This window comes from Haliotis asinina, chromosome 2 (genome assembly GCF_037392515.1).
Source record: "Haliotis asinina isolate JCU_RB_2024 chromosome 2, JCU_Hal_asi_v2, whole genome shotgun sequence".
NCBI classification, from domain to species: domain Eukaryota; kingdom Metazoa; phylum Mollusca; class Gastropoda; order Lepetellida; family Haliotidae; genus Haliotis; species Haliotis asinina.
In genome coordinates, this window is record NC_090281.1 from 69109852 (window position 1) to 69123057 (window position 13206).

The 13206-nt window shown below is 40.1% G+C and overlaps 1 protein-coding gene across 4 annotated transcripts in view; it reads right to left on the bottom strand.

Annotated features, from left to right (window-relative positions):
- Nucleotides 1–1089: 1089 nt before the first annotated feature.
- Nucleotides 1090–13206, bottom strand: part of LOC137274209 (uncharacterized) — a 138574-nt gene continuing 126457 nt past the window's right edge. For 3 of the 4 annotated variants that reach the window (XM_067807268.1, XM_067807266.1, XM_067807267.1), the window contains exons 5-9: nt 5989–6256; nt 5061–5290; nt 4127–4236; nt 3257–3406; nt 1092–2741 (exon numbers count right to left, since the gene is read on the bottom strand). In XM_067807268.1, coding sequence (XP_067663369.1) covers nt 2522–2741; nt 3257–3406; nt 4127–4236; nt 5061–5290; nt 5989–6256 — 978 coding nt within the window. In that variant the 3' untranslated portion in view covers nt 1092–2521. Of the gene's footprint in view, nt 2742–3256; nt 3407–4126; nt 4237–5060; nt 5291–5988; nt 6257–13206 lie in introns of all 4 variants that reach the window. The other variant, XM_067807269.1, reaches the window with a different exon arrangement.

The following is a 13206-nucleotide window of genomic DNA, read 5'->3' on the forward strand; positions in this document are numbered from 1 at the left end:
AAAAATCCGGATTAGGGTGGTCAGACTTGCTGACTTGGTTGACACATGTCATTGGTTCCCAACTGTGCAGATTCATGCTCATGCTCCTGATCACTGGATTGTCTGGTCGATATTCGATTATTTACAGACCGTCGACATATAGTTGGAATATTGCTGAGTGTGGAGTGAAACTTAACTCACTCACTTACACTGTCCTTCGCAAAACAAGCCGAGTGGGTCGGAGAGCCACCAGCAGTAAGCTGTCAACAGGTAGACGTGAAGCGTTGCCACCTGCTCTGTCCCGTGGATTACCAGCGTCCGACCTACTACCGGCCATACCTCAAGCTCAATATGATTTATTGAAATAACCCATCCTGCAACGCGTGTTCCGTTTGACAGTGCACATTTCAGATAATATGGCGATACCAAATTATCTCCCCTGATAACCTCGCTGCACAGAAAGATAGGGAAACACATAAAAAATTAATCATCTTTTCTCATAGCAAATGACGGAGAAAATGTGTTCTGCTTTTACCTGCATGGCGATGTCTGGATCTCACATTGCAGAAAGTTAGAAACCTGACACTGTAGTGATCGTGACGGGTACGGCTTGACGATTCATGTGAGTACATTTCCCTTTAGAGTGCTTTATAATTAAACGTACATACAAGTGATTTGCGAGAAGGGGCCGACCAGGTAGGTCTTATGTTACCCCATCTAATCTCGACTGAGTGTTATTTTATGCCGTTTTAGCAATATTCAAGCAACATCACGGTGGAGGACAGCAGGGATTGGCTTTGTATGAAGTGTTACAATTTGTATCATAGCACATACATCTATGCGCCCTGCATTATTTTGTGTGGTAGTCCGCGGAAATACCACCAAGTGAATACGAAAAAGTGCAATAATTTGTATAAAGACTCATCGCCTGTGTCTAATGGACGAACCTGTGTGCATATGCTCAATCTGTTACATTCACACGCGCACGCACATAGACACACACACCTTGCTCCAAAGTACACAGGAACACATCCCAATTCTGTGTATTACCACATCGGTAACTCAGTACATTGTCCGAGATGAAACTTCAAGGAGAGTTAACAAGCATTGTAATACTTTGTTAGGATTAATTTTATTTTATTGACAACAACAAGAATAAGTTTACAAGAGTTTGTCAGCACCACATAAAATGTTCATAAATGCAATATACCAGAATGCTGCTGTTCCGGTGTCATGTTGTCGCTCCTGTTGCGGTTAATTTCACACATCACTCAACATTCATACGCTCTCCATCGTTAAACTGAGAAAATATATTCAATAAATATAATATCTATACATCACAGACACCATCGTCATCGTAACGGCGCCATTTTAATGTCCTACGAATACTCACGCGTAAAAGAAACGCATATGTGGTTTTCAAGTGATTCATTTTGTGAACTCGTTCGATTTTTCAACTGTGAGTGACTGGAGGCTACCTCAGTCTTATTATTGCCAACGCTTGCATAAGACGTATACTATTTTGCCCCCAAATGTAAAATTGCGAGTAACATTTGTTATTTGCCTTCTAGAAGTCATACAGTAGCGTTATTTTTCGCATTATCATTTTTCGCATGACCAGTTTTCAAAATCGTTTCGTTGGCATATTTGCGAAAACAACTGCCAAAATGCATGATTTGCACGTGAAAACCGCTTTTATTTCAGTTCCCAAGATTACATGCAAATGTTAAGATCGTCGATATCAATCTCTATCAACTTCAAGAAACCATTTTGTGGATCTGATCAGTTAAAACGAACTCTATAGTTATGAGGAATTGCTTGCTCTTGAGTTTGGTGCTATGACATTTTCTGTTTTAGAATGTTAAATGAATATATGTGCTTTTGAAAAACTCATTTGGAATTTGTACTTAAAATGTTTATGAAAGAGGACTTGTTAACGTCAGGGCATGGTCGGAATAATAACGATGTGGCGCAATACCAACTCAACTGTTGCTGTGCAACAGGGACTGCTATCCATCCACGAAATAGTGGCACCACCTATGCGTTTCTTATTGTAGAGAGTATATTTCGATGTATGACCGTCATCACAGCTGACAGTGTTGTATGGCACTTCCATGAAATGACATTAATAACGTCAACGCAGCAGCATTTGCAGATGTGTAAGAACGAAAATTGCATTTGAAATCCAAGGTAATCTTCCTGTACGACAGTCTGGCGAGTCATTCACATTGTCCTGAATTCGTCACAGCTCTTTTTATACAGCAGATTTCATATACACGTATATACAGATGCCTCCCTTTGTCTTGTGTACTGTATAGATAGGTTGGTGTATGGAGCTTGGGAGTGTGCACGTTATGTTTGGCGTGCGATGACGTCATATATATCTATGATACAAATATCTCTGCGCTTGTTTCCTGTCACGTGACAAATCAGGTTGAAGGTCACGTCGGTTACGTGTCGCTGATTACGTATAAGGTCCAGGGTGGAGGGAGAGGTAGAGATTGCTTCCATGGTTACAGATTACCATGACAACACATTATGACTATTTCCCAGCTTTTTCTTGACCTTTCCTAAGCCTTTTGTCCTTGTTTCTCCCTTTCTTGTGTCGTAAGTGTCGAACATGTCGATCTGTCTGTCGCTCTATCGGAACATCGAATGGAGACCCAAGGCCATCATTTTGAATCGCCGGACAGTGACCTGATTGCACGTGTAAAGTACCATGTGTGCAAACTGGTTTTAGACAGGTTTTCGCTTTAATACACCTGAAAATAAATTTCATAATTAGAATTTTAGTAAGAACACAAAACACTTTTATGAAAGAGTGGTGTCTTTTTTCTATTTCTTTTTCTTTTGTAACTTCATTTTTTTATGTTTGGTTCTTGGATAAATTTATAATAAAAAAAGTTACAAAGATGGTAAATTTGCTTGGGTGGTTTGTTTAATGCCGCACTCAGTTATAGTCCAACTATATGACAATGTTCTGTAAATAATCGATTCTGGGCCAGACAATTCTGTGATCAACAGCATGAGCGTATGTCTACGCAGCTGAGAAAGTGTGTCAACCCAATCAGCGAGCCTGACCACCCTATCCCGTAAGTCACCTCTTTCAAATATGGTAAAGATGCTATAAACTTTTAAGACACCTAATTTAGCAATGATTCTTGAAAATTTAGATTGATTTAACGCTTGGATTTTGACGCCAGTCTCTCCTGGTGACTAATATTACTCAGCGACCATTAAATAAGACGAATGTCTGCTAATTACTTATGATGCTTACGCCAAGTCTCTTTCTTGGAGCGGTATCAAGCCATCTTTAACACTCTGACACACGTAGTTGTTTTCATCGGCTGATTGCTCACAGTCACATGCGCACTGAACGCCTCGGCGCATCATCATGAAAGGAAATGGGCACTTGAATCTGTCACAACTGAAATAGGAATGTAAAAAATATACATATGAAGATATGTTCTGTCACATTCGCAGATACAAAAATATCTTTAAGCAGAAATTCTGTTTTTGTATTTGGTTATAAGTGATTTTGTTCTGTGTATTTTGGCATGGGTGACGATTCACAACAGTACCGTTACTCGGGTTCGGAATGTCTCCGGTGAACCCCAAGATGGACTTCAGCTGCTTGAAAACATGATTATATGTTTTTGTTATTGCGCCAGCATGTTCAGCATATTTCCAATTTTGGCGAGGTGGTGGTGTAGTCTAGTGGTTAAAGCGTTCTCTCGTCACGCCGAAGACTAGAGTTCGATTCCCCACAATGTGTGAAACCCATGTCCTGTGTTCCTCGCTGCTGGAATATTGCTGAAGCGTTAACTTCTTAAGGCCACACTCGGAATGTTCTAGTCACGCTTCGACAGTGACAAGAAGAAGCTTTCATTTACCCCCGGCCATCAAGTGACTGATGTTATGAACACCGACCAATGCAGCTAGGGTGCGGTGACATACAACCAAATAATTTACCACACCTGACCACCATTCTGTCACTTCAACCACGTGGGTACAACGTGTGAAGCGCATTCCTGATATAAATCGCCGTGATATTGCTGAGATATTGCTAAATGCTGTGCAAAACACTATTCACTCACTCACTCACTCACTCACTCACTGTCGCGTCAACTGCTAGACTGATACATACTTAGGTAGGCCTTGTTTTTCCTTACAGGCGCATTCTGTATGGTTAATAAACCTCTTCTTTTCCACCATATTTTTGTCGGGAAGTGTATTGTCACCAATCAGCTGTACGACCTGTCGTTAAGAAAAATCGTAACATGCATTTTTGTATATTAATTAGACAAAAGGGAGGCTGATTGGATCATACAAAATAACTATATTTTAAACGTTTCATCTGGATATGAATATATATTTTCCTGTTGCAATTCACTTGTGCACTCGTGCAGTTGTCAAACTGAGCTGTAAATTGATACTGTAACAAGGAAATACAATTCAATCAAAACTGTTATTCCTTTGCGTAATTTCCTTTCTCCTAAAATATCATCAGCTACAGATATCATTCTGTTCATTAAGCTGCCGTTTCTAGATCCATCGATACAGTTAAGGACCCTCCGTGTGTAATTTGACACAAAGGTCGTAAATTAAAAGTGGTGAACGTAACTTCATATGAGACAGGAGACAGTAACAGTTATTCTCTCTATCGTCAGATGGGAATTGGAAAGTCCAAACAGGTCCTAGACTTTATCAGTTTGGTGAAGCCCCTAGTAGCATGACTAGGTCGAACCTGGGATTTGAACTATCGACCACGGTTTTCTGGTACGCAAAACAGACACGATATAGACAAACTGACCACCCGGTCCCCCGTGAAGAGTAACTGGATCCCGTTCTACAAGATGGTCGTAGTGCTAGGATGATCGTAGCTCCCATATTTTAACAGACCTACGACTGTAGTAGCGCTGCGACAGCTTTCTGAAACGGGGTCCTGGGTCTAGATTTTCGAAGCTCTGTTAGCGCCAAGATAGATGTATTTGCCATACAGTAACATACGACTGACTTAGTGCTAAGAAACTTCGATAATCTAGGCCCAGCGTAGTTAGGCAGAAAGAGGTCTGACTTACAATGAAGGATTTTTCGATGACTTCTATGGTGATAGGCCCACATTCCCTGTTCGTCGCGCCACAACACCCGGTGACGTTCTTGCAGCGATGTACGACTGTGCATTGTGGGAAGTAGACACGGTGTCTGTTTTCCTCGTCGATAACGTTGACAATCTCTGGCTGCGGCGTCTTACACTCCCCGAGAGGGCTGTTGTGCATTTCCTCAATATGATACATGGCGTCCGAAAGTTCTGGAATGAAGAAATATATTCTATATCGACACGTTCTTATTTTATTCTTAAAGTACAAATAAAGCAATTGGACCAGGAATTCGAGCACCCGACTATCCACCATCAGGTTCTAATACTCTGTCCATTCGGGCATGGACATGGTGCTTATGTACTGAGGAATGGTTCAACACTGTTGCCATACACACCTTGTTTCTAGATTTGGTTGGATGGTTGGTTTGTTGTCTAACAATAATCCAAGCTATATGGTGGTTGGTTCGATCTATGCAATTGGATACCATGTCATATGTCAACCAAATCAACAAGCCTGACCACCTGATCCAATAAGTCGACTCTTACGACAAGCATGGGTTTCTACGGATATATGTGGGCGACAGAATCAAGAGATGTCAGGACGTATGGCACGATGGAGTAGGTTCTTCGGGACATAATTGTTTCCCCCAATTTAGCTAAAAATTAACCAGGATTTGCAGATTAGCATACAGATTTCGAAATACTGAAGATAAGGTACTCTCGACAATCAAGACAAAATAGGAGCGAGTGAGTTTAATTTCCCACCGCACTCGACAATATTCCAACTATCTGTACATTTAAAACGTTTCTTTAAAGTTCCAATTCATGATGCTAGTATCTAAATGAGCGAACATTCCCTCCAACAGCAACCTTCTAAGGAACCCTATTAGACGGTAGATAATGTGTACCTTCATCCAGTCGGTCCTGCTCTTCATCCATATGCATGTCCTCTTCATCCACAACCCATTCCTCGTCATCATAGTCCTCGTTGTAATCTCTACTCTTTTTCTCCGCTCCCAGGAATTTCTGTATAGTCCGGGCGTTCACTATTTCATCTATCAACTCATTCGATAAATCTTTCTTATTCAGGAATATTCGTAAAAAGTCATAGTAATTTTTTGTATGCTGTAATTGTCTTTTTAATTCATTTAAAGGCACTGGTTGTAGGTGGACTCCCTGAAAATGAATAGAAACTTGATCAGATTTGCTTGAGTATTGCTACATGATCACTACACACCATGGTTAAAGATCAATTTCTTGAGAGTGAGTGTTTTCGATTGGCTGAGTGAGTCAGTGTGGGGACAACCACTGTTACGAACACCGAAAACTTTATGCTTTATGTTATGTTCGCAATAACCTTTCATGCTATCATAATTACTATCCAAAGTACCCTAATGTATTTAAGTACGTTTGGCGTATGTTTACAGAAAGTAATGAATAACGTTGGCCCTTATAAACGGACAAGCAAGTGAAAGCAATTATTAAAGTTCAAGGAACACCTGACAGCAGTCAAACTAGAACATGATAGCCCTGACAATAATACATTCAGCTGACCAATTCTTAAACACATGCATTTGGGCAGTAGGGGAACTAAATATGTTTCACTTAGAAAATAACAAGATCAAAAAGTCCTTGTAAAGTCAATCAGCAAAGGAGATGCCAAATGTAACAACATGTCGAGTGGTGTTGCAATGAATTCTATGTATATCTCCTGGAAAGTGACATGGGGTTCCTTCCTGATACCTGCTAACATGTCAATTTGTTATACTGTCACATCCTGGAACAGTCGGTAGCGATTTATATTAGCGACATTTTTACGGCATTCTCTTGCCGGAATTAGGACCATGCAACAGCAGAAATGCCACTTACGACAAAAGCAAAAAGCTGAAGAACTTGGGGTTACGTCTGAAAGGGATGCTTTCTGGAGAAAGATAAATAACAAATACTCCCGGGGCTGATTTTTGCCATTCAGACTGAGACAGAAATAAACGCCATGATGTATTTATATTTCTTGTGAGGGGTTATCATTTACAAGGCTCACGGCAATGGAAGGTTGTGGTATCTTGGGCTAATTTACTGGGTCATATTGACATTCATTGGGAAGTGAGAAACAGAGTATCTGCCACCCACATACACGTGGACTACATATATTGTATCTTTGCAAAAACTATTCTTTAGGATCTTGTGTGTGCGGTACACTTTTGAATGGCATGGACTTGTGAACCACTCCCTTCCATTCCTGTACAGGTCCCACAATATCATACCTACATTACAATGTACATGTAGGCCTGACGTGCCAATACCACAATAGCATGCCTACATTCATCATGAACATGTAGCCCTAACGTACCAGCCCCAAAATACCATACCTACATTCACCATGAAAATGTAGGCCTAACGAACCAGTCCTACAACAGTGCCTACATTCATCATGTAAATATAGGCCTGTTGTACTATCATCATGTGTATGTAGCCCTTACGTACCAGGCCTGACGTACCAATAATACAATAGCATGTCTACACTACCATGAATATATAGGCATGACGCATCGGTAACACAACTTATCACTCGCCCAGTAACACCCCAACATTTATCATGATTATATAGACCTAAAGTACCAGTCCTAAAACACTATCACGTACATATCTGTCTCACAGTCCACGGTACACATTATTTCCATTATGCCTCGACCTCCCTACAATAATAAAACCTTAAAAGACGCTTGTCCACATTTTCCCATGTTATTCCTCCCAATTCTCCTTTTCAATTTAAATGGGTTTATTTGTGCTACAAAATTATGTTCTTATATAGGCCGGGCGTATCAGTTCCATAACATACATTTAACATGTAAATATAAGCAAGACGTATTCATGTCACATCTGTCCTTTGGCAAGGTGACTTGTTTGAGGAAAAGGGTCACCCCGACCTGTCACACACCCTGTGACGTTACTGACGGAAGATGGGGAGTAGCGTTATGACGCGTTCAGCTAGGCACATGCAGGACCACATGCCGTCGACTCTTGACACATTCCATATATAGTTCAACTGTAGATATCCCGTGAAGAATGAAATACCTGTGTCGCAGTTTACATGCGTTGTGTGAGCTTCGGCATGTCACATGTAATTGTTACGGCAGATTCTTCGTTTTGAACTTAACCCAGCGAAGCGAATAGCCCCTTGTATATTTAGTGTAAGGAAAAAGAATGTGATGCAAGCTGCCTTTGCTGTTACATTAGTTCGAGAAAGGGGCCTCGGCTTACATGATTATCAGAGTAGCCGACAGACAGAATAAGGTAATTAGGACCGGAATATTTCCTATCACCTTGCTCCGATCACATGGCACGCTGCTCATGATTACGGTCACAGGTTTGTCCAGAGACTAATGGTACACATACATCAGGAATATTTGTAACCGTCGCATGGTGTTCCAGGGTAGTAACAAGCACAGGTCGCTACCCGTTAAGATCCGGGGTAGAATAGGTCTTCAGCAAACCATACTTTCCATAAAAGGCGACTATGCTTGTCGTAAAAGACGACTAACGGGATCGGGAGGTCAGTCTTGCTGACTTCGTTGACACATGTCATCGGTTCCCAATTGCGCAGATCGATACTCATGCTGTTGATCACTGGATTGTCTAGTCCAGATTCGATTATTTACAGACCACCGACATATGGCTTGAATATTGCTGAGTGCGTCGTAAAACTATACTCACTCACTCACTCACTTATAAGTTCGCCATGGTTACAGGTTCGAATCCGGTCTGAATTCCAATTATGACCTTTTGTTTGTCGGAAACATACACAAACGTCGATTCACAAACAACCTTATAATAGGAAGGATATTATGGTCGTAAAGTGTCACACTTTTGGTTTCCTGTGATCTCACGGATGAACAACAACAAACGTCACAAATAATTCAATGTTCACAGATATGTATTCAAACATGTAACACACACATCATTTACTTTTTATCCTTCAACGAGATTACTTATCAGTGTACAATTCCATGCATAACATGTAACGAATAGAGTTGCGACATGCTGATAAAGATCACACTAAGTAAATTTCTATTTTAGCAAGAACATGAACTGAGGGAGCATTTGAGATACGTGAAATGCAAGACCAAGCATTATGCTTGTAAAGAATTTAAAAAACGTATTTTCTTTACGAATCATATTAAGATACTTTTTTGCATACTTTCGCCACGTGTAGTTGCTAAATCTTGCTCATACACTCTGCTATTGGTAAAAAAGAATAGTCCTTGAGAACATGACGCAACTGTTCTAGCCCGTAACGTACCAACATGCTTCAGTGATTACACTTGCGATATGATCGGCAGACAGTCGGGCGAAAAGGAACATCTCGAGACAGAGCTAAGAGAATGGTTATCCGGACGTTAAGAGAATGATTATCCGGACTTAAAGTAGGAAACACCAGGTGTTCGTACACTTAATGACATTTTGGCATTTACATATCATCTTTGGTATGATAATAACAGCGCAGAAAGTGATAAAGGATGTATTCACCTATGCTTACTTTATGCCATGGGGGTGTGTTGGAGGTTCGACCAATCAGAGACGAGGGTGCGGCAGGATATGGCAATGTTAATTATGTACATATAATAACACGTGGCAATGAGGAAGCACGTCCATAGAGCAGTTTAAGTGTGTATATGTGCGTCACAAAGTAAAACTATTTGTGAAGGAATTCATTGTACGAGTGTTCTGTCATTCAATACATAATATGCCTGGAATGTATATAGGTGATGGTGAAGAAAACCCTTGTCTTGAGAACCTCATTGGTTGTTTACAAATCACGGATGAAAGGATTGTTGTAAAGACACCAGAAAGTAAATGTTCACGTCAGATGCTTATTTTTTTCATTGAATATGATTGATATGTATGAAAAGCTATGAAGCAAATAACCAACCCTGGCATAACCCTGTGTTTTCGTAATTTGTCAACGCCCTCCGCCGTATTGTTGAGACGTGTGGTAATACACTGTCTTACAGGACTGTTAGCAATGTTTCACTTCTAAGCTCAACATTAGGGGATAAGTTATGAAGGGTCTCGTTTATCATAAAGTTTCATTTATGGAAAAAAACACTAGAATTCATTACTTTTTGCATCCGTCGTTTACATGATTCATTCTCTACGACATTAGGAATGGTGGACATTAATACTTATGAGTTGAGGATATTTGGAGACACGGGGAACGTTGTGACGGTTGAAAACACATACGTTTTAGACGCTGTAAGAGAATTTCATATCTATGAGACATATTATTTTGTCTTCCAAGCTGTTTCTTTTCGAACTTTTGAAATTGAAAATACTCGAGTAATTCGAATTGAATTGAATTGAATTTTTTATACTTTTTACACGTTGATCTATTTAAGCAGATGCTTAATTTGGAATTCAATCTTTGCCCCAAAACTTGATAATAATCTATGTTTAGAGTTGTACGTAATACATGCGATCCCGTTAAGTGACTTCTTGGCTCAGACCCATCTACACGCGGTTTGCGTATCAGTTTATACATGACACAGCCGAGCTCGAGTTGATATTATGAAGAGCAATACAGCTTTTTACTTTTACCTAACGTGTGAATCCTTAGATTTTAGATTAAATACGCAGTTCTGCATCAGACAACAGACAGAAGAAATGAGGATCTGCAGTTTGAATTCCTTTATCAGAATAGTGCTGATATTGAGTTAGGCTGTAGTCGGAGTCAGTAATCGGCGTTTCCTGCACATGTCTCTGTTGAACCAAGTTATACGAAATTCAGTTGCCTAGCTTGGTCTATGTACCCCAGGCAAGATTCGTATTTGATTGCCTCGTCCGCAGAGGGAAATACCGAAAATAAACGTTTAGTCAAGTATTATCGTGAAGTCTGCCTTACTGTCTGTTTCACGTGTGTTTCTATAGCAACACGCATATCTTATCTCCCCCTGGTGGTAAAATAAAGTTCATTTACAAGGAAAATCTCTTTTCCGGGCACATTGTAAGTTAAGCTGTGTAAGCTGTTTCGTGTTTTTGTTCCTGGAGCATCTCACATATTATAATTACATAACCACGGATACAATGACCGTGCAAACCAGCAGACAAATGCTACTGTTGAAAAGTTAAAGGTGCACTCAACTATGTCTATTAGGCTTGGGTGGTGCAGTCAATCCAACCTCTACTTTTGCCTTTTACGTCCAAAGGAATCTTTTCGTAAGATATTCGAGACAGGTCTTTCTGTGTCGGTGACACATCACTTCTTTTGATATGATACGAACGCCTCCAAGGGGAGCGATAATCATCTTACAAAAAAAGTAATGCTTATGTTCGCTAGGATTATGAGCATAGAACAAGTAATTTTGAGGATGCATTGTTGAAATTTGCATGTCCTTTAGATTTGCAGGTGTATACTTTATCCGTCAGGTCAGTAAACAACAAGAACAACAAAATTCAAATAAAATAAAAATAGCAATGTCCAAAAATTAGCATTACGCGGACAGAACAGGACAGAACATATCACAGTGGTACTGACATAACGTTATTAGTTTGTAGTGAAAATAAAATTACTTTTCTTGACTGCATGGTTATGTTTTGGTTCTTAGAAGTTTTTTTGGCAATTACATAATAAATAAAACAATTACAGCCTGGCGAAGTCGGCCAATACCTGTTTTTATGGACCACCGGAATGCAATATTGATCTCGCTCTTTGCCCTCGGTCAGTATTGCTTTTCGCGGATCCATGAAAACAGGTATTGACTTCATCAACAATCTATAATTGTATAATGTTCCAATTTGTTTTCGAATTTATTAATTTACCAAATTTATTTCAACCCGCCAACCCCCATATCAGGTTGTATTTATGGCACTTCCTGGTTCATAAATGTGCTTATTACTTGATTATCAGCAATGCAAATAATTACCCAGTGATAAGGAGAGCTTTCCGTGGCCATATATCAGGGAAAAGGATATTTCCCCCTAACATCAATATGCACTCTAGCTTGCAGCCTGACATAGTATACTAAGTTTACAGTTCAACCAACTGTCTTCATGAGCTACCGGAAACACCCCTCGCCCCCGCACACAGGTATTTTCGGATCACTGAGGCTAAGTCAGTGTTTACTCTAGCAGAATTCGATGCTGAATTTACTCTTGGAACAACTGGCGGCTTTGGTCTTGGGATGCCTAGAATCGTTATACTGGTGTGCTAAAAATACAGCATTTTACCTTGGTATAGATTCTTCGCTAAGCAGAATGTGTAAAAAATAGCGGAGAGATACAACGTCATTATTTGATCAGAAACGTAAGGAAATACCCGGCCTTAGGTTACGGTTTCTTTGATATTGCGAATCCACCGTTGAACGTACTTTCAGGGTGATATTCAGTTTCTGGTATGCGTAAATAGTCTCTGCAGGCTTTGAGTTTTTAATTTTCACCTATGGCTAACGAGGCCCTGCAATAAAACTTCTTCGTGTAACCTTGAAACGTGCTACAGGAATGTTTTACAACTTGACATGCTTCCAACTGCAAATTCTTCTACGTTGGGGAACAACATCTTTGTTTACTCTTACGTACTTCGTATGGCATGTATAGACCTGTCGTGACATATTCATATATTGACGGTAAAACAATCCGTTAGAAGGTTTTTATTCGATGTGTTTCTGTGATTGAAGGCCAATATCAACTTTGACCAACAGCAAGAGTAACATTAATACACACAAGATAGTTTACTGCCCTAACCAAATTCACGTACATGGGCAGATACACCCCCTTTTGGATCAGCCCATGCAGTACGTATTCAAGCAGTGTCAAAACGTCGGCATCTACACCAATACTGATATCAATATTTCAGATTTAATCATCATATGGGTATTACTTCCGTAGTAAGTTCAAATAGGCCCAATCATTAAAAAGCATTAGGGTAGCGGGCCAGACAACAATATGAGCGGACTTGCACGGCCATTCCTCTGTTGCGTGTGGTTACATTCCTTGCATGTCGGACCACATAAAGACTACTGTCATCCCACATCGTTACTGGTTTCATATGCCTCTGACATTTTAACTTTATCTTCATTTCCATGCCGGGAGCTATTTGGAAATAGCATAGACAGCTCATTATTAAATACGCC